At 44.4% G+C, this 21,098-nt stretch overlaps 2 protein-coding genes across 4 annotated transcripts in view; one reads left to right on the forward strand and one right to left on the reverse strand.

Annotated features, from left to right (window-relative positions):
- Nucleotides 1-21,098, forward strand: part of ADAM17 (ADAM metallopeptidase domain 17) — a 43,919-nt gene that overhangs the window by 20,318 nt on the left and 2,503 nt on the right. For 2 of the 3 annotated variants that reach the window (XR_013994634.1, XM_081068716.1), the window contains exons 7-18: nucleotides 1,748-1,837; nucleotides 3,826-3,939; nucleotides 6,143-6,287; nucleotides 6,398-6,486; nucleotides 7,693-7,845; nucleotides 9,858-10,057; nucleotides 10,969-11,072; nucleotides 15,407-15,541; nucleotides 16,860-16,990; nucleotides 17,375-17,453; nucleotides 18,163-18,251; nucleotides 21,025-21,075. Coding sequence is in view for 2 of the 3 variants with exons in the window: in XM_081068716.1 (XP_080924842.1) it covers nucleotides 1,748-1,837; nucleotides 3,826-3,939; nucleotides 6,143-6,287; nucleotides 6,398-6,486; nucleotides 7,693-7,845; nucleotides 9,858-10,057; nucleotides 10,969-11,072; nucleotides 15,407-15,541; nucleotides 16,860-16,990; nucleotides 17,375-17,453; nucleotides 18,163-18,251; nucleotides 21,025-21,075 (1,380 nt within the window). In the remaining variant the exon portion in view is untranslated. Of the gene's footprint in view, nucleotides 1-1,747; nucleotides 1,838-2,700; nucleotides 2,751-3,825; nucleotides 3,940-6,142; nucleotides 6,288-6,397; nucleotides 6,487-7,692; nucleotides 7,846-9,857; nucleotides 10,058-10,968; nucleotides 11,073-15,406; nucleotides 15,542-16,859; nucleotides 16,991-17,374; nucleotides 17,454-18,162; nucleotides 18,252-21,024; nucleotides 21,076-21,098 lie in introns of those variants that run through there. The other variant, XM_081068717.1, reaches the window with a different exon arrangement.
- On the reverse strand, nucleotides 19,202-19,827 carry LOC308505905 (histone H3.3A). Its single transcript, XM_081068719.1, has one exon. It carries the CDS (start codon nucleotides 19,717-19,719, stop codon nucleotides 19,309-19,311), a length of 411 nt encoding a protein of 136 aa, XP_080924845.1. The 5' UTR covers nucleotides 19,720-19,827; the 3' UTR covers nucleotides 19,202-19,308.

Genomic DNA, 21,098 nt, shown 5'->3' on the forward strand with positions numbered 1-21,098 from the left:
ATACGGAGATGTGAACGAAAGATTACAGAAGTACTGACACTGGATTTTTTTTTTTTTTTTTTTTTTAAGATTTTATTGGGGAAGGGGAACAGGACTTTATTGGGGAACAGTGTGTACTTCCAGTACTTTTTTCCAAGTCAAGTTGTTGTCCTTTCAATCTTAGTTGTGGAGGGCGCTGTTCAGCTTCAAGTTGCTGTCCTTTCAGTCTTAGTTGTGGAGGGCGCAGCTCAGCTCCAGGTCCAGTTGCCGTTGCTAGTTGCAGGGGGCACAGCCCACCATCCCTTGCGGGAGTCGAACTGGCAACCTTGTGGTTGAGAGGAGGCACTCTAACCAACTGAGCCATCCAGGAGCTCAGTGGCAGCTCAGCTCAAGGTGCTGTGTTCAATCTTAGTTGCAGGGGGCGGAGCCCACCATCCCTTGGGGGAGTCGAACTGGCAACCTTGTGGTTGAGAGCCCACTGGCCCATGTGGGAATCGAACCGGCAGCCTTTGGAGTTAGGAGCACAGAGCTCTAACCTCCTGAGCCACCGGGCCGGCCCATGACACTGGATTTTTAAGCTTTTACTATTATAATTTTAAAAGTCAAGGGAGTCATTTTTCACTGACATTTTTTTGTTGGTGTGACCTCATTTGTCATAACTTGGCACTGACCAAAATACTGTTTAGGAAATAAAAGAGAATGCAGCTATTCATGAACCGAGAGCCTAGTACAGTAAAGACGTCTTTCTCATTGCCTTGCTTTTCCCATTCTCTGTGCTTTATTGGTACCCTCCCTCACCCTTCTTTCCTTTCCCTTCATGTTGAGTGAAAGAATTTATTATGAGGTTAGTAGGAGTAGTGTGTGAAGTCATTATAATTCTTGTTCCTAAGTAAGAGATTCTTTCTTGAAAAAGTTTCTGAATACGGGCTTTGTATTAAGGATCTCCTCTTAATTTATTTCTTTGTTCATTGCACCAAGAATATGAATATAATGAGAGGTTTAGTCTTAAAAATTGCATTTCTTAGTCCTACAGTTACTATCAGCAAAGAAGAGTTTCCTAGACCTGTAACGTGCTTCCCAGTTGCCCCAACATACCTCATCTTTCCAGTTTTGAACAATAAAATATTCTCTTTGAGATCATAAGTAACGAGCATTTTGTTATGTACTGTGAGCCGTCCTTTGCTGTTGTACTGTCCCTCTCTACCCACTTGACCCCCTTCCCAAATCAGAGCACAGAAGAAAGGAGGAATCGAAACCATTTCTCTCGCTCTCTTTTTACCTGGGCCACTCCGCCCAGTGAGGGGCCCGGCACAGGGTTAGCAGTGTCTGGCACCGCTCCTTACCTCTCTCAGGGGAAGGTGCTGGGGGGACTGGCCAAGCAGAGAGTGAAGACAGAATACTTTTTAGAAGAGAATATTTTAAGTAAATTGACTGTTAACTTTCATTTTTGTAGTTGACTAGGATGGCAGTTTTTAAAAAAGGCTGTTAGTGTGTATTTTGGTTCCATATCTAATTGATTACTTGGGTTTGTGATAAACTTAGCACTGCTTGATGCTAGTAACAACTCTTTGGGGCTAGGAATAATTTGTTAGCTCTATCAGTGATAAAGAGTAACATCTTAAAGCTAGTTTTTGTAATTGGTAGAAACTTGTACCATGGCATTTTTTCTAAACTGATTTTTTTTTATCTCTGCAGAATTTGTTACATTGCAACGAGTAGTGAAGATACACATAATGTCTTTCTCTCACTCTCTCTTTTATACACACAGATAGAACTAATTGACAGAGTTGATGACATCTACCGGAACACTTCGTGGGACAATGCAGGTTTTAAAGGTTATGGAATACAGATAGAACAGGTATTTACCAATGGATGTGGCTTATATTACTCAGCCAAGTAATGTGATACAAATATTTGTCACTTATATTCAAACTCAAAACTTATCTTCAACTTTAATCATAAATAAATATTCTCAAATGCCAGTGATTTTTATCTGATAAATTAAACAGTGTTTTTGCCATTATTTATAGATTATGAAGTTTTCTGTCCTTAGACTTTAGGTAGAAAGCCTTTTTATGCTGCTGTGATCTCTCCGTTCTCTGAATTCATGGCCTTTTTATTGCCTGCATTCTTTTCTTTTTCTTTGATTCTGCTTTATGTCTTTAGTTAGAATCCTAGCACGTACTGTTGAATTTTTAGAAAAGTTACTCAAAAATACTGTATGCTTTGCAAGGCATTTATACATACAGAACGATTAGATCTCTTCCCCCAAATCTCCTGATTCTTCTTACAATCCGTTAATATTAGGTTGATGCAAAAGTAATTGTGGTTTTTGCAATTATTTTTAACTTTTTAAACCGCAATTACTTTTGCACCAACCTAACAGAGTCTGTCCAGCCATGATATATTAATGTCATCTTAATTATATCTCATAGTAAAAATTGTTCCAAATTGATAAGACTAATAAAAATGACTGTTCTGAAATTGGGTATTGCTTTAGACAGATATTTTGATGTGGAAGTTATTGTTTTGATTTTTTTCTAGGCTCTCTGTACTAAATTAACTATATTCTTATAGATTCTGTAGATAGAATTTCAAGATAAAAAAACGTGAAATCATGCATCATACTTAAAAATGTTAAACTTTTATAGTACTTGCATAAAACTAAGAATTATTTTTCCCTTTTCCACTTTTTACTCTTTTGCATTTTCTTTTTTTAAGTTATTATTTGACTAGGTAATAGATACACATGGTACAAAAGCCAGTGAAAAGTAAGTCTCCTCAACCGCTGCCCATTGTCAAACCACTTTTTTCCCCAGCGACATCCATGTCATTAATTTCATGTGTATCTTTCCAGAGATGATTTATGCATGTATAGCATGTGTGTATGTCTGTGTGTATGTATATTTGACACATTGGTGGTGTGTTGTAGTCTTTTGGACCTTGCTTCTTCATGTCATGAATATGTTGGTGACTATTCTATTATGATACATATAAAACTGCCTCACTTGTTTAAAATAGCTGCAACTTATTTGAGATTTAGGGGACCAATAAATAAGTCTCCTTTTTGCTTTAGAACTTAGAACCACTTGAAAAAATAGGTGTGATACTGGAGATAAAAATATCAGCTTTAATGGTAGCAGATGGATTGGAAGATGTGGTTTAGCTGTGAGATCACAGTGGGCTTCCCCCTATTTTATTCCAGAACTGACCTTGACCACCCATCACCAAAGCTGCAAAGCCCAGCATAGTGAGCAGAGAGGACCATAATATACCCTCTGCAGGCAGGCAGAGCCAGAAGAGATGCCAGAAACAGCTGGGCTGAGCGTGGCTTTGCTCCTTTTCTCAAATTCACCAATCGATATGTTTCACCTTTGGAGAGAAACCTTTATTCCTTTTTTTTTTTTTTTTAAGCAGGATTAATAAGTATTTGTACTATATGAACAAGGAAAAAGGAAAAGCCCCTGTTCTTTATAATCCTTTATTCCTGTGGTACACAGTGAGGTGCATCTTGTGTTCTGTATCTCTATGTCATTGACTATAGTTGGAGTAAATATTTTAGGCTCATGGAACCCAAGTTCTCATTTTTTCCAATTGAATATAGAGGAAATGAAAATTTGGTAGTATATTTATAAATTTATAAATCATTGACATATGTTTTCCATGTCACATGCTTCTCACTTTGTTTTTAAACACTATTTAGAGCTGAAGAATTTTGTGGAATTTTGGTTCTAAAACATTTTTTCTAGAATCGTAGTCTTTTTTTGAATGTCTAAAACAATGCAGTTTGAAGAGTTTGTGACTTTTTTCTGAAGTGTTCTAAGTATATTATCTCTTTAAGTATAGATTCGCATTCTCAAGTCTCCACAAGAGGTGAAACCTGGTGAGAAGCACTACAATATGGCAAAAAGTTATCCGAACGAAGACAAAGATGCTTGGGACGTGAAGATGTTACTCGAGGTGGGTTGTGGGATCCCGGATGTGATGCTGTTAACACCACTTGGTGATTTCTAATGTGTGGGTCACGCCTGCATTAGCGCAGGGTCATATTAGAAAAGGTAATTGAAAACCAGGAGCAGCCCACCCAGCTGACCCAGCAGTGACCTTATCCCCTGCAGCAGGACGCATGCAGCAAGATGGGCAGAAAAGCTGTGAAAAGGAAAAATGCTAGAAAGTGGTGCTCCTTATCCAAGATACCTGTGATGAAGTAATGGGACTTTAGAAAATAGGTGGACACCCAGTGTATAAATCTTTCGCACACCGTTTTGTTAGTTCAGGTCTCTTTGAAACTTCCACGGATCTCTTAGGTCAATAATGATCAACAGTATGAAAACGTATTAGGCAGTAGAAATATAACTTGGAGATCTGACAGTTCTCTGTAAGAATTTTAAGTTTTTGTGTTCTTATTGTGGTAATAAATCTAAAGGTTGTGAACCTGAACACTCTGTGGCCCATGGATCCTTGCCCCGATTGGGTATGATTTATCCTGTTGGCGACGTGATTTCGGTGTCTAAGTTTGTGTATCCTCTCGCTTCCTTGTAAAATGACCTTCTATGAAGTAATAGTGCTTATCTTTCAATAGGTTGGTAATGTGTTAGTTTCCTCTTGGTGCTCTAACAAGTTACCAAAAATTTAGCAGCTAAAAACAACACTTTTATTTGTCTAATAGTCTCCCTGGGTTAGTCCAGGCAGAGCGGGGCTCGTCTGGATTCTCTGGTGAGTCTCACAAGGTGCAGTCAAGATGTCAAAGCTTGAATGGAGTTACGGGCTGTTATCAACTCATTATCCAGGTTGGGCTCCCCGGAGAACTCTGTAGTAAGAACTCTGCCATACCTTACCTAACTTGATCCACTAGCTATCCTGAGATAGCACCATTACTCGTCTAAAGAGACTCAGGACTGCTAGTAACAGTACCACAGCCTAGGGTCTTCAACAATAGCAATATATTTTCTCACAGTTCTAGAGGCTGAAAGTCGGAGATGAACGTGTCGTCAGGGTTGGGTTTTTCTGAGGTCTGGTCTGTTTTCTAGGCGTGTAGATAGCCATCTTCTCCCTGTGTCCTCACGTGGTCTTCCTCTGTCTCTACCCCACCCTCATCAGGGCATCGGTCTTGTTGGATTAGGCCCACCCATGTGACCTCATTGTACCGTAATCACCTCTTTAAAGGCCCCATCTCCAAAAACAGTGACATTCTGCGGTACTGGGTGTTAAGACTTCAACATGGATTTTGGGGGAACATGATTCAGCCCGTAAGAGCAAGGTTAAATGATTTGTCTGTGGTTAGTTATACAACTGTTAACGACAGAGCCAGAAGCGCGTGGCCAGATCTCCTGAACCATTGCCCCTCTGCTTTCCTGGGGACCTTGGGATAGCTCACGTCGGGGGAGGAACAAAAGGGATGCACTCCATTCTACAGATGCTCGTCCAGGTCTCTTCCCAAGGCTCCTAGGAGATTCCCAGAAGCCTCACCCTATTACCATGGAACCTCAAAATCCCAGTGTGGCCAGGGCGGCATCTCCTGGGAACACTACGCCTCATGCAGGGCTTCCCTACGGCACGTTTCACGCATCAGGATCTTTTAAAATTGGAGACTATGGTTGTTATGGAAGAGGTTTTTAAAGTAATATGTGAAGCCCTTTTAAGAAAAAAAATTTTTCCCAAAGCAACAGTGCTGACTTGAGTGGATTTTAATCTTAATTTTAGTAACATAAACTAGATAGTTATGCTTTCCTATGAGTGTATATTTGTAATTCCTATACCTTGTAAAACCAAAGCAAACTAAAAATACCCTACAAGACCGACAGAATCCTTCAAGTACTTGAGAAGGATCTGTCTTGGTATGAGGTGCTGAGACCCCCTGGAGAGGTACCAGAGCGCTGAGCCTGACAGAATTGGAATGTCCCCGAGGCTGGGCTCTACACTTCAACCCTCTCGGTTTCTTAGAAATGCTATAAAAAGCTTCCAAGCTTTTCCCTTTTGTGCCCCCCACCCCCTAAATCAGATGACAGTCGGAGTCTCAACTGTGTAGTGGGCGAGAACGGTGGGTAAGGAGCGTCACACTGCACGATATGGTGCAGACCTGCTTCAATCTTGTCGGACGTAGGAAACGTCTTTCAGGCTGGTGTAATTGTTAATCTAATGAAGAATACTTTCTTTTTTAAAGCAATTTAGCTTTGATATAGCTGAAGAAGCATCTAAAGTCTGCCTGGCACATCTTTTCACATACCAGGATTTTGACATGGGAACTCTTGGATTAGCTTACGTTGGTTCTCCCAGAGCAAACAGTCATGGAGGTGTTTGTCCAAAGGGTAAGCTTTCCATTTGTGTGACAAACGTGACATATGTGGGACTAGCAAGCTGATTGGGTCATAATTCTGTACTAAACAAGCAATGTATCTCTATTTCCTTTCTCTTTTAGCATATTATAGTCAAATTGGAAAGAAAAATATCTATTTGAATAGTGGTTTGACCAGCACAAAAAATTATGGTAAAACCATCCTTACAAAGGTATGTTCTCTTATTTTTTAAAAAGGTAGATTTTGAGTTTATTATAGTTGTTGTGTATTTATGTAGGTATCTTTTTGAAAAATAATACATATGGCATTTTTTTGTTGGTTTGTTTCTGCCTAAAAAACATGCGTTCTTTGGTGGAAAATAAGAAAATAAAAGTTCCCCGTCAAACTTGTTTTGAGACCCTGCAGGATCATTGTTTTCCCTGAGGACATCCCCCGGGAGCTCTGCGTCCTGCAGCTGCTCTGTGGGTACTTGTTCCCGCCCCTCAGTGTAGCCATTATTGTCTGACGACATCCCCAACTCATTTCCTGGACCCCGGGTTCTTCCTCTTCTTGATTCATACCATCTTGTTGGTGTGGCATTTCCTCCAGGAATTTCCCAAGGAAGGGTACATAAAAGGCAAATTCTCGAGACTTGGCATATCTGAAAATGTCTTTACCTTCCTCTTAACCTTGATTGAGGATTTAGCTGGGTGTGTTCTCATTTCTCTCCGCATTGGAAGGCATGGTTCCATTGCCCTTTAGTGTTTTTTCTATTAAAGATTCTGAAGTCACTCCAATTTTTTTTCTCCTTTCTATGTGACCTGTTTTTGTCCTCTGGAAGATTTTAGGATCTTGTTTTTGCCCAGATTTATCCATTAGGAATGTGTTAGGCATATTCCAGAAAATCCACGTAACAAAAATCCAGTAAGCTGTGACTTAAATAATGGGGTATATTTGCCTCAGTCCAACAGGAAGTCCGTGGACAGCATCGTGCGGGGGCTGCAGCCGCCCTGTCATGCTCTGGGGCCCAGGACCTCCCCACTCTCGTCATCCATTCCAGGCATGAGGCCGTCGTCCTCATGCTTGTCACCTCAGGGTCACAAGATGGTTCCCCTTTGTTGCAGAAAAGAGGGCAGAGAGCGCAATCTGTCCCTTTTAAAAAGCTTCTCTGGAAGCCCTACCCACTGGCTTCGGGGCTTCTGTTTATATTTCCGTGGACAGAACCAGGACACATGACTGCCCATACCCTCAAGGGAAGGTGGGAAGGCGGCTATTTTAGCTGAGTGCATTGTTGCCTGAGCAGAATTAAGGATTCTTTCAGGATCTGGTTAATTAGGATCTGATTAATCAGGACCCGATTTAAGATAGCAGGGCCCAGCTGGTGGAGCAGGTGAGGGTTGGGTATTGGGAAATAATGTTTTCTTTGCACAATCCTTAGGAAGCTGACCTGGTTACGACTCATGAATTGGGGCACAATTTTGGAGCAGAACACGATCCGGATGGCTTAGCGGAATGTGCCCCAAATGAGGACCAGGGAGGAAAATTCGTTATGTATCCCATTGCTGTGAGTGGAGACCATGAGAACAATAAGGTATGTGTCTTGGAGCTTCTTTCTGTGGTTTAGAAAGAAAGAGTCTATTATAATGGGAGCTCAGAAAAGCTCCGTTTTAGGGATGGAACTGTAAATGACAAAGTACCTTGAAACTTGTGTGTTCTGGAGTGAAACATGATCCATCTAAATCAGGGGTGTCCAAACTTTTTTCAAGGTGGCCCTTTTTTCACCAAGGGCCATATTCGGTAAAATACACAAACAGCCGGGCCACTTACTTGCGGTGAAGTACGTATTGCCTCACCTGGTTTATTTAAGTAAACTAAATATATTTTTGGAATTTGCTGCGGGCCAATACAAAATGGATGATGGGCCGCAGTTTGGACACCCCTGATCTAAATCAAAGCAATCTTTTAGACTCGTATCACGATTAATCATGTGTAGATTTGGACTAGATGGAAAATTAGTGATAGCTTGTGTTGGAGTTCTAGATTGCAGGGTTTGGTGGGCTCAGGCTTTAAGTTAAAAACTTCCTGTCATTTCATTTACAAGTTGTCATTCTTTTAAATGCTACTGTATTTCACAGTTTGCATGTTTTCATAAACTTTTGCAACAAAATACATAATTTGCCAGACTATAAGCCTCTTGTGGGAAGGCTTATTTTTGCTTTTCTTGTTCACAGCTCTGTTTCCAGCGTCTGGTTAAGGGTATGTGGCTCATAATTATGTGTCAAGTAAATAAGTGAACGATTTACTATTGAGGGTTCTGATAGGGTATGCTAGTCAACCTGGGATTTTTGTGAATAGTTTCTGACTTTCAGAGTGGCCGAGTCTTAGAATGTGAACTAAAGGTGTTCATAGATGTCTAGTCCTTCCATTTTACTTGGAAGTTAAGTGGCACCAGGCAATGTGAGGAAAACATTTTGTTGCTGAGTTAGAAGGCTAGGAGAGTCTGTCTCTAGGCGGTGATGTATTTGTCCTGACTTCTCTTTTGAGCCAGGCCCCTTAAATATTTGGAAGATCATTTTTAAAAAGTCCAGTTAGTGTTTCGTTTTAGCATGATAGGTCTTGGATATCTTTCTGAAAGTATTCCTTTTGGTATCTCCTCAGCAGTCTCAGTCACCTTTGGAAGGTCCTGTGTGCTCTGCTCTTCAGGGCCTTTGTGACTCTTGTTGGGGATGAAAGTGAAGCCATTTTAGCAATTTGCAAGGAACTGTGGAGACCCGACCTCAAGAAATAACTACACTACATTTCCCCCAAGTCTTCCTTGATAATTTCAGATGGTTTGGAAAGTGGATTCTGTTTCAGAGCTCCTGGTTAAACTTCTCAAATTTAGAAGGGGGCCATTTCTGTGGTTCTGTACTGCAAGTGGGGAAGGTGGGGTAGAGACATCCTCTGAGATGTCTGGTCACCTTAGAAAACTCAGAAAAACTGAAAATCTTGGGGACCCATGAAAACTTTTAGGTAACAGTTTGGAATTTAATCTTTTAATAGACTATAAGTAAATGTAATATTATGCCTCTCACTAAGCCCAACCTATTTAAAAACTTTAATCATGACTCACTCATACAAATAGCCAGGGAAAGAGGAGGCGGTGAGCTGGAAACAGACCCTGCTTTGTGTGCCCGAATCATCATGTCTAGGAAGACGACGGTCTGTGCCTCTTTCTCACTGTCCCTGCGGCGGTGCCCGGCCAGAGGAAGGGGCGACTTAGAGCCTGGTGGAGCTCATGACTGTCTTCTCCTACTGGGCTGCCTGTCCTCTCCACGAATTGGCGGGATGTTTGGCCTCTGCATGTGTGTAGCTTGCCTTCCTGTGTAGAATTTTAGGCTCTTAACCAGGTTCACAGCAGCTTTTTAGCATTCTACTGAGGGGGATAACTCAGTTCCATGTAAGCGCATTTAGAGTGACAGCAGTGGAACTTGACATACCTTCAGGTGGCTTTGGTTGTGACTTTTACATGAAGACTTTGTTTCTAGAGAAGTGGTGTAAACAATTACTTGGGAATGAATGTTTATGTTAGTTTGGGTCCTTCGTGGCCTTTTTTCTCTTAAGATGTTTTCAAACTGCAGTAAACAGTCTATCTATAAGACCATTGAAAGTAAGGCCCAGGAATGTTTCCAAGAACGCAGCAACAAAGTGTGTGGGAACTCCAGGGTGGACGAAGGAGAGGAGTGCGACCCCGGCATCATGTACCTGAACAACGACACCTGCTGCCACAACAACTGCACGCTGAAGGAGGGCGTCCAGTGCAGGTGAGGCGGGCAGCGGGCAGCAGAGGGCCCGGCGGCGAAAGGCGGAAAGCACACGCAGGGCCTTTGGAGTCTGTTCGAGGGTGGGTATGTGCACAGCGCTTGTGTGTGTGTGTGTGTGTGTGTGTGTGTGTGTGTGTGTGTGTGTGTCTCTAGCACTTTGCCCTGTACAACAAGAGAAATGCTTTCTGGAAAGCATTTGACATTATGTAATGAAATCCTTAGTCTTGCACGCTCTTTGATAGAGTTCAATCCCACAGTTCAAAGACTCTCCTAAGGAAACAGATGTACAGGAAAGATGATTAACAAGGATGTTCATGGCATCATTCTTTTATAACTGCAAAATACTGGAAACAAAATGGCAGTCTTGGGATATAAAGGAATTGTGTATCTATGCAGTAGTTTAGTGATGAAAAGTACTATTGAATGGCATAAATATGCAGAACAAGTTAGAAGGTATCTATACTTCCATTTTTATGTCCACTGAAAGACCCGTGCCTGCATTCCAAGTGGATGAGAAGGTTTATCTTGTGCCGACAGATTTGGCCGCCTGCAGTGCGCATGAGCACTGGGAGTACTGATGGGGGTTGGGGCTTGGCTGCCTAGTTTCTTGACCATTGCCTTTCCCCTGTTTTTTTAGGCCTGTGTCTTTTTTAAAAAATTACTATGTTAAGTTAATGAAAACCCAGGACACCAAGGTGATTTTTAAAGACCAGTCACTTTAGACCACGCTGTGCTGACTCTGCTTCGCTGCTCCCTGATCCCACGTCAGGAAGGGCGAACAGAGTGTGGGGGTGGCGCCAGCTCCTGGGAAGTCTGCTGGGAGGGTGACCCAGCCAGATCTCCTGCGATCTTCAGAGTGTGCGCCGTGGGCCTGCCCTTTGACTTCAACGTCCCTGTCTGCTCTTCTGCAGTGATAGGAACAGTCCCTGCTGTAAAAACTGTCAGTTCGAGACTGCCCAGAAGAAGTGCCAAGAGGCTATAAATGCAACTTGCAAAGGCGTGTCTTACTGCACAGGTACGTCCTGTTCTCTTGCAATACTTTCCTCAAGTGGGTGTGCGTGTTTGGGAGACAAGATTGTTTCATTTGGACCAAAGCAACCGTTTTTTAATCTCACGGGTACAGAGGTGAGTCGATTATGCTCCTTAGTTTGTGGCGCACACATCACTGGTCTGTGCAAGACCCGATATTTCTTTTCATTGTTTATTTCCCTTTCATTCACTTTCCACCACTTCATTCTCCTTCCTCTTACAGGATGCATTCTGACCTGGTTAACATTTGTCTGGATGTGTGTATATCCTTGGAACATAATGGGTTGCTTTGTGTCTGTGTGTTTAATGCGCCACAGTGGTATTCTACCTTAGATCGTTCTTAAACTCAGTACCATGTTTTTCCAAATCTGTGTTGTGCTATGTGGTGCCTGTCGGCGTCTAGTTCATTGTTTGGGGCACCTGCCGAGTGTTTAGTCGTGAGGTTGTTTGACTCTGTTCTCCAAGCGCTAGCTGCTTGGCTTGCCTTCATCTGCTTGATACAGCAACATGCCCACACGTCCTCCGGGGCTGTGAGAGTTTCCCGGGTGCCCGGAGGAGTGGGATCGCCCCGTCACGAGGGCACAGCAGTACTGACGGGCCAGTGTCAGGACATCACCATCAGTCCCGACGTCCTCGCCAACGCTGTCTTATTCTTTCCCAATCTGATGTTTGTAAAATGATTTCTCATCCTTACTTTTATCTTGAGGATCTCTTTATATTAGCCATTCAGATTTCTCCTTTTGTGAATAGCCAGTTCATATATATTTGGTCCATTTTTAAAAATTGGGTTTCATGTCCTTTTGCTGTTGATTTAGAGGAATTTTTGTGTAATAATCCGTTGGGTTTAAAAACATTGTGTATGCCTTCCTCCTGTCTATTGTCCTTGGAGCAGAAATCTTAAATTTTAATGTAATCAAATCTGTCATGTTCTTATATGTATTGTTTATTTTTTTTGAATTGTGGACGGTTGCAAAGATATTTTTCACAGGTTCTTCTATTAGCTTCACAATTTTACCTTTCACATTAGGACTTTAATCCATCTTGATCTAAGCTTTAAACTACCCATATCTTCTGCAGACCTGTCAGTTCCTTTAAAAATTTCAGAACTATGCTATTAGGTACATAATTGGACATATTCTCACACCTTCTTCATCTGCTATTCCTTTATCACTGTGTAATGTTCCTTTTTGATCCTTGTGGTCTTTTTGGACTTCAGTTGTTTTATTTAATATTCAGTTTTCTACCTGAGGGTTTTTTGGTCCTATTTGTCTGTTATATTGATCCCATTCTCATATTTTTATAACTTTATCTTTTGGTTGGTTGGATTTCTGTAATAGCTTTATTGAGATATGATTAATACACCATAGCATTCATCCATTTAAAGTGTACAGTTCAGTGGTTTTTAATATATTCATATCTGTGCAACCAGCACCACAATTAATTTTAGATCATTTTGATCACCTCAGAAAGAAACCCCTTACCCTTTAGGCGCTACTCAAGGTCTCCTCATCCCTAGCCACAGACAACCACTCACCTACTTTCTGTCTGTGGATTCGCCTCTTCTGACATTTTGCATAAATGGAATCAATCAAGTGGTACTTGGCCTTTTGTGTCTGGCTTTCACTCAGAATAATGTTTCAAGGTTCATCAGTGTTGTTGTATGAATCAATGCTTCATTTGTTTTTGTTGCTGATAACATTCCATTGTGTGGATATATGCCACGTTTTGTTTTATTCATCAATTGATGGATTTTTAGATTCTTTCACTTTTTTGCTGTCATGAATAATATTGCTGTAAATATTTGTGTGCAGGTTTTTGTGTGGACACATTTCCATTCCTTCTGTGTGTACCCAGGAATAGAATCTCTGGGGCATATGGTAACTCTGTTTAATCTTCTGAGGACCCACCAGGCTGTTCTCCAAAGTGGCTGCACCATTTTAACATTCACACCAGCAGTGTATGAGGGTTGCAATTTCTCAGCATCCTCTCGACACTTGTTATTGTCTTTTTAATTGTAGCCATTAGTGGGCCGGAAGTGCTATCTCCTTTTGGTTTTCCCTTTGGCTTTTAAGTGTGCATTTTATAAAATGTTACTAGTGATTTTTACATTCTGAGATCTGTCGGCATCACATTAGTTGGAGAACCATCATGAACCAGAATATCTCAGGCAAGCTTTAAAAAGCATATTCTAGCTGTGCTCAGTGTGTCAGTATTTACTGTAATAATAAAACAGGTTCAGAAAGATTTTTTTAAAAAAATAAGCACAAGTAAAACACTTTGAAAAAAAGTGTTTTGTCAGCAGCCTTTTGTCCCTTTCAGTGTAAATAGCAGAGAGTGAACTCATTGTAAGGAGCCAGGAGATCAGTGTCGTGTTAGGAATGGGATCTTGTTCGAAATGGAAATTCTTGGTCCCTTCCCTGGGCCCGCCGCACCAGCACCTCTGGGGACAGGGCCCGGTGATCTGTGTCACAGCATTTCCTGGACCATCTGCGGCTAAACTTTGAGAACCGCGTTAAATGTGACACTGTTTTTAATGGTTTTCCCACGTGTCTCATACTTTTAGTCTTTTCAGAGCAGAGGTTTGGCAGATACCCATCCAGCCTTTTTCTGTATCTGTTGAGGGCAGCATCCTAACTGGAAATACAAGGACAATACAGAGGCTCTAACACAAGCCTTCCCCGAACATGGAGCTTGCTTTCAGTAGGAGCAGGTTTGTTAAGTGACTGTCTTGTTGACACAGTGACTGCCCAGCACCAGAAAGGGTTGTAGAAGACCAGAGGCAATTGTGAAGTGTCAAGGAATATATAGTAGGTACTTAACAAAAGGCAGATGTTGCTTGAAATAGGGCAGATTTCTTTAAGTTTTGTGTCACTGCTCCACTGACCTTGAAGTTGGAATTCTTTCTTTTTTTCTTTTCCCCTTCTTCCGCCCCCCCTCCGGTTCAAGCTGTTGATTCTCAGTCTAGTAGTGCAGGACACAGCTCCCTGGCCCATGCTGGTATTATGAGCCTTGCGCTTCTCTCCTCCCTTCCAACGCCCCTGGCTGAGGCAGTCGGCCGCCAATCGTCGGTCAGCCACTTATGGCAGCTCTCTCTGGCTGCCGGCCGCTTACGATGGCTGCCCGCCACTCAGGGCAGCACACGGCAGCCCACGCCGACCTCTGGCTGCTCACGGCAGCCCAGCTCCAGGGAGAGCTGTTGTTCATAATCTTAGCTGCAGAGGGCGCAGCTCACTGGCCCACGTGGGAATCGAGCCAGCGACCTCGGCATTAGGAACACGCTCCAACCACCTGAGCCACCAGGCCAGCCACCGAAGTTTCTATTGGTTCCATTCCTCAGTTGAACGGCAGGCCTCCAGAGCTCTGGGCACAGTCGATTGTTTTCATGCAGTTTTTCTCTTCCCTTGTTGTGTTGACTTTTTTAACTGCTGGTGCCACTCATTTTCCAGAATGAGTCACTCATTCCATCCTCTCTCCCAAGTTTAACATCCTTTGATGATGTTTCTTTGTCCTTAGACTCACTGATTCATTCAAGAGACATCTTTGGTGTATGTACACTGTGATGGGGTTGGACGCAAGTTGGGTCATTAATAGGTCATCTGTGACCCCAGGGAGTGTACCGGTCTGGCGGAGGGGAGACAGGAAAGAACTGTAGGTAATCAAACAGCTGTGACTGGCAACCGTGCCGGAAGGAGAGAAGTAGTGTATAGTGATGGCGTGTGATGGGTGAGGGGTCGCCACCCGAGGTAGGGTCCTCAGGGAGGTCTCAGGAGGTCTGTGAGACTAAAGGTGAGAAAAGCTAGCCAAGCCGCCAGAAAATGGAAACGAGCATTCCTGGAGAAGGATGGCATATGCTGAGGTGAGGAGGTAAGAAGGACCTTGGAGGGGTGAAGAAATTGAAGGCAGCCATTGTAGCATGTGGGTTCCGGAGCGTCGGGCGCGCGAGGTCGGAGGGCCAGGCCAGGCCAGCAGCTGTGGTCAGCCGCCAGGCGAGTTCGTGCTGTCGAAGGAGCGGAGGCACTCGGTGTTGGTCTCATCAGTGATAATGGTACGTGTATAGTTTTACGTGTGTGTTACGCCACAGTAAAAGGTAGAAGCAGAATACATGGAAGATGCTTTTGAGTGACTGAGGTGAGGCCATGGAGACTGAGTAGGCACTTGGGAGCTTGGCACGCAGCCCCGCACTCGGCGCGTGTTGTCTGGTTGTTCCCCTCTGTGCGTCACCTGGGACTCCCTGCCGGCCAGTTGCCCACTGGGACCTGCCCTGCCCTGCAGAACAGGGGCCGTGACTCAGGCGCATGTGTGCGTGTTGTGTGCTTCCAGGTAACAGCAGCGAGTGCCCCCCTCCTGGAAACGCTGAGGACGACACGGTGTGCTTGGACCTGGGCAAGTGTAAAGATGGGAAGTGCGTGCCCTTCTGTGAGAGGGAGCAGCAGCTGGAGTCCTGTGCGTGCAACGGTGAGCGCTTGCCCTGCCCGGGTCCTGCAGCCTGCGTCTGCTGAGCCCTGGCCCTGGGCCTGGCCTCGGGCGCCCGGCAAGGCCAGCTGCTCACAGCTGGTCGGGACAGTGTGTGGAGACCGCCCCGGCCTCCATGCAGGCCGCCCCGTCAGTCTTCCTTCCACCACGTTTGCAGACCATGTGCAGGCGGGCGGGTGTGCGTGAGGTGGGCCGGAGGGCAGTTTGTTAGAGTGAGTAGGTGGGTGGAGGCCCGGCCTCCCCCGTGTCATTCTCGCCAGGAAAGCAGCTGGGCTGCCTGGGTCCCACTGTCATGGAACTGTGAAGCTTCTTTTAGACTTCACTGTGGAGAGCTGATTCTGGGGCTGTCTGACCTGGACGGACCTCAGGGACCGACTGGGCTCTGGGTTTACGGCCTCGCCTCAGAGAAGTTTGTTGCTTCAGAATGAAAAACCCAGAAGTCAGAACCACTGGCTTGGGAACTCAGCGTCCCCTACCACGGAATCAGTAGCTCTTCCGGGTGGAATAACATGAAAATAAAGACGGTAACACATTAGATGCCACAGAAATAATTTCCTGGGTGAGTGCCAGGGGCTCAGGGCGCTCTGGACAGCCATAGTAAATGCCCAAGAAATGCTTGGTAAATGAATGTGCAGTGAGGCTGGTTTTCCCTGTAAAGTGGTTTTCCTCTTTGGGTGTTCTGGTTGGTTCTGATTTGCCCTCTCAGTGTAAATAAACATGGACTCTCGCCCTGGCTGAGGTGAAGACCGCCCTGAGGCACAGGCCAGCTGACTACTGTCATGTGGGCGCCAGTGGCGTAGCTGATGCCCAGTTGTTCCTGTTCGCCACACGTCAGAGGCTGGCCTCCCCCTCCATGGAGCAAGTCATCCTGCTCGGGCCATGGTGCTCCTGGCACACGGGTCACGCAGACCCACACCTGTGGGCTACAGTTCTGTCCTCTGTCCCTGCGGTATTGGCTCCAGCTGGAGCCCTAGCTTTCCAGGTGTCCTTGACACTGACAGGCCATGGGTGACGGCAGCAGGGTGGTAACACGGAGACAAAGGGAAACAGTCAGCGTCACGAAAGGTTTAAAGGAGAATAACTGGGCTTTGACCCTGCTGAAGGAAATGCTTCTGTGTAAATAGTTTTTGCCTATGGCCTCGCTCACTCAGGATCGAGGGGTGAAATATGGACAGTATTAGCTTGTGAAATAACAAAATCAGTGTGACTCCTTCCCCCTGGGGAGCAGGGAGGGGGATAAAAGGGGAGGGGGAGAGCGATGTCTGAGCAAACTCCAGCTGTCGGTCACGCTCCATTTCAGAGACTGACAACTCGTGCAAGGTGTGCTGCAGGGATCCCTCGGGCCGGTGTGTGCCCTACGTCGACGCCGAACAGAAGAACTTGTTTTTGAGGAAAGGGAAGCCCTGTACAGTAGGATTTTGTGACATGAATGTAAGTATTTATATACAGCTTTTTTCTGTAACAATCACGTGGAGCATGACCGGGAGTCGAACCGGCAACCTTGTGGTTGAGAGGATGCGCTCCAACCAACTGAGCCATCCTGGAACTCAGTGGCAGCTCAGCTCAAGGTGCTGTGTTCAATCTTAGTTGCATGGGGCGCTGCCCACCATCCCTTGCGGGAGTCGAGGAACTGGCAACCTTGTGGTTGAGAGCCCACTGGCCCATGTGGGAATAGAACCAGCAGCCTTTGGAGTTAGGAGCACGGAACTTCAACTGCCTGAGCCACCGGGCCGGACCCATGTGTTATTTTTATAAAGCTATGTTGCTTCTGAGTGTATTTCCTTTGGGGTAATGCTGTGTGTTTTCTGTTCATAGGGCAAATGTGAGAAACGGGTCCAGGATGTCATCGAGCGATTTTGGGATTTCATCGACCAGCTGAGCATCAATACTTTTGGTAGGTGATTCCCTAGGTGGCTTCTGCTTAGAATCGAGCTGATTTCCGGAATGACATTTGAAAAGTGTTGCTTCAGACGCATATGCTCTAATCCTGCAGTAGGAAATGGAAATATCCACTGCTTTTGTTTCAAAACAGACGGACCTATAGATCTGCCCATGTAGAGTGGATGTAGATTTTCAGACCAGGGAAGTCTGTACTTACGGTAGTCAAAGTATTGGCTTCTTTCTTACTAAAAAATGGGCACGTAATAGCGTAAGTGTGGTTTGGTCCCATAGATTGTAAATCTGAATCCTGTTTGATGGAAGAATTAGCTATGTAAAAATGGGCCTCACGTCCTTGTTTCTGTAAAATCTGTTACGTCCTCGAGGGCCATAATGTAGAGTTTAGTCACAAAAATCCCCAGATGGCACCAGTGTCTTCATAAAGCATCATTGCCAGCTACTATTATACTCTGCGATTACTCCATTCAGTTTCTCTAGGCACTGTGTTGAATACTCTGTAACCTGCGTGTTAGGGTTATTTCTGGAAAGACCCGTGGTGTGGGGAGGTGGTCAGGTCACAGAGGTGGCACAGAGATACTCCTTTCTGTACCGGGTCAGTAGGAGTTTCTAGCCAGTCTGCGTGCGGCATTTGTCACATTGATAATATTCTAAGAGATTTGTAAAGAGTTTTGTTCAAGACATTCACTCTTTGAAATTGTTCACAGGGAAGTTTTTAGCTGACAACATCGTCGGTTCCGTCCTGGTTTTCTCCTTGATATTTTGGATTCCTTTCAGCATTCTTGTCCATTGCGTGGTAAGTCACCATTTTTAAGTAACGAAACATATGCTTAAAATTTTGAGCAACTCCAACTATATAATTTATGGAAAAGATAAATTTGTTCTTAACAAAATCTGACCTGGTGTTTCTAATGACATTTTTTTGGTGTCGTCCCTAGGAAAGCATGTCGTATTAGGAGCTTAGCTGATAGTCTCTTAAAAGAATGACACTTTTTGTGTGTGGATGTTGGCTTCTCAGGTGTAGTTTCTGGGAATTTTGTGCTAAGCACAGGAGAGGCGGGCTGGATTTGGATTTGTCTGGGACCTCTGGTGAGTGAAGTTCCTGGCAGGAGCATTTGCAGGCTGACTTGGTTATATTAGGTTGGTACAAAAGTAATTGCAGTTTTTGCAATTTTTAACCTGTTAAACCGCAATTGCTTTTGCACCAACCTAATGACAGCAAACGTTAGTGTTCCTCAGATGGCACCTGTGCCACACAAATTCGTGGTCTTATCAGACCCTTCCAGCTAATAAGAGTGAGCTGTCTTTCTTATTTTCTTTTTTTTTTTTTTTTTTAAGTTTAATGTATTTTAATAGCAAACTTACAGGAACAGCACAGAAGACAGACAACATTAAAAACATGTACTTGCATGTAGGACAACTCAGTTAGAAAAGTATAGCGAATGGATGGAATCTACTGTATGATAAAAATGCTACAAACACCATTTAGTTGCCATCAATAAGAAATTTACTTGTTTTAAAAAAATCCAAATGCTGGCATTGTCCAGAAAAATTTAACAGGTTTATTTATAATTGTTATAAAGTTGAACTGCTGAAACTTGTTCACTGAAACTTTTGACTTGCATTAATGCTTTGTCCCCGCATTTATATTAAAAATTCACACACAAATGAAAATGGAAAAACTGCCAATACCTGATTTCTGTCCCCTATTTTTCCACTTGCAATTATATACTTAGGTACCTTTTGACCCCATGGAAAAAAAAAAAACTAACATTCAGAACTACCAATAACAGGAAGAAGAGAAATTTTTTTTTTTTTTTAAAGAATGAAATGTTTCCCATCATAGTGGATTCTTAAGCACGTTCTCCACGTATGCGGCGTGCTAGCTGGATGTCTTTTGGCATAATTGTTACACGTTTGGCATGGATAGCACACAGGTTGGTATCTTCAAAAAGGCCAACCAGATAGGCCTCACTTGCCTCCTGCAAAGCACCAATAGCTGCACTCTGAAAGCGCAGATCTGTTTTGAAGTCCTGAGCAATTTCTCGCACCAGACGCTGGAAGGGAAGTTTGCGAATCAGAAGTTCAGTGGACTTCTGATAACGTCTAATTTCACGGAGTGCCACGGTACCAGGCCTGTAACGATGAGGTTTCTTCACCCCTCCAGTAGAGGGCGCACTCTTGCGAGCGGCTTTTGTAGCCAGCTGCTTCCTGGGGGCTTTACCACCGGTAGATTTGCGGGCAGTCTGCTTTGTACGAGCCATGGTACAGAGACCTCCTTACTTACCCCCCTTCTCCTTCGGCTGGAGCTCGGCGAGCTAGAGGCGGCGCTGGCGTTAGAGAGCGACGGCGGCGCGGCGGCGGCTGCGAACACAATTTGTCTTTCTTATTTTCATTCGAAATGAGTAACCAGTAACAAACTGAATTAGGCTTTGAGGAACTTGGGGCTTTTTCAGAATTCTTCTTACAAATCCATTTGCCTTACTTCTCTGTGGAAATGCCTTGCTTGTCTGATGTAGAGACAAGGAAATCAGACCCAGGCTTCCAGACTTTACTCTGGCAGTCTGGCAATGGCCCTCATCTGAGCGCTTGGAAAATTCCAGGACGAGTGTTTATTGCCCCACCTCTCTTGCCTGCGCTGTCTCACTGGACAGCTCTTCCCCAGGGTGGTGAGCATGATGGGCATGGGGGGAAATCTCAAGGGAGCGAGCAGTTCTGCTAAAGCAAAGCTGAGGTGGTGGAAGCTTTGACAGATGGGTGACAGTGTCATCCATTGTGGGGATACTTGGAAGTGGAACCTATTATGTTACCAGGAACCGCGAGGCCTGACCACTGGTTTCCCAACAAAGCTGCTCACAGGAGTGAGGGTGATGGCTTGTTTTCTGACTACAGAATACGTGGAGGGCAGCCAGACTCAAAGCCAGGCCTAGACTCACGGCCTGAGCCCCTTGCCTGGTGCCCATTGTCATGTTAGTGTCAGCCACAGGCATGGGCTGGGGGCAGGGGCAGGAACGTGTGTGCACCCATCTGCAGAAGTAGGATATCTGTGTGCAGCCTTCTGCGGAAGTAGGATGTCGGTTCTGAGGCCCAGTTCCTTCAAGTTTTGGCCACAGAAACTCTGGCAACAGCCAAGAGGATTCAGATGTGGTGGATTCTCAGCCCAAGTCTGAGGCCAGAGCCAAGTGACAGCACCACCCCCGTAGCCTTCCACCAGTGGCCCCGAGGCCAGCAGAGCCTGGCACAGGCAGGGACTGGACAGGGATCCAGGTCTGACCACTGGACACTGGGAGATGCCCTTTACCCTCCTGCCCCTGGGAGATTGGAAAGTAGCACTGAAGCCTGCCTTACTTAACACTGAGAAATGTGTGTCCTTCAAGCACAAAGGAAACTTCTGAGCTGGTGGCAGAACTGTTTATGTAAAATTCATTTTCATCTCTTGAACCCTCGAGCACTTTCTCCCACTCAAGTCCTAAGTTCTTCACTCAGTATTAACATGAGCCAATAAGCAAAGGCATTTAACTGAATTTTGTTTGTGGGAATGACCTTTTCCCTGCTTCTTTTCTCTCTAGGATAAGAAATTGGACAAGCAGTATGAGTCCCTGTCTCTGTTTCACCCCAGTGTAAGTACGCCCCGGGGGGGGGG

Source organism: Rhinolophus hipposideros (assembly GCF_964194185.1).
Source record: "Rhinolophus hipposideros genome assembly, chromosome: 12".
Taxonomy (NCBI): Eukaryota; Metazoa; Chordata; class Mammalia; order Chiroptera; family Rhinolophidae; genus Rhinolophus; species Rhinolophus hipposideros.

Bases quoted from the DNA above. Each gene is read 5' to 3' on its own strand.
- LOC308505905 (XM_081068719.1), bottom strand. From the start codon at position 19,719: ATGGCTCGTACAAAGCAGACTGCCCGCAAATCTACCGGTGGTAAAGCC.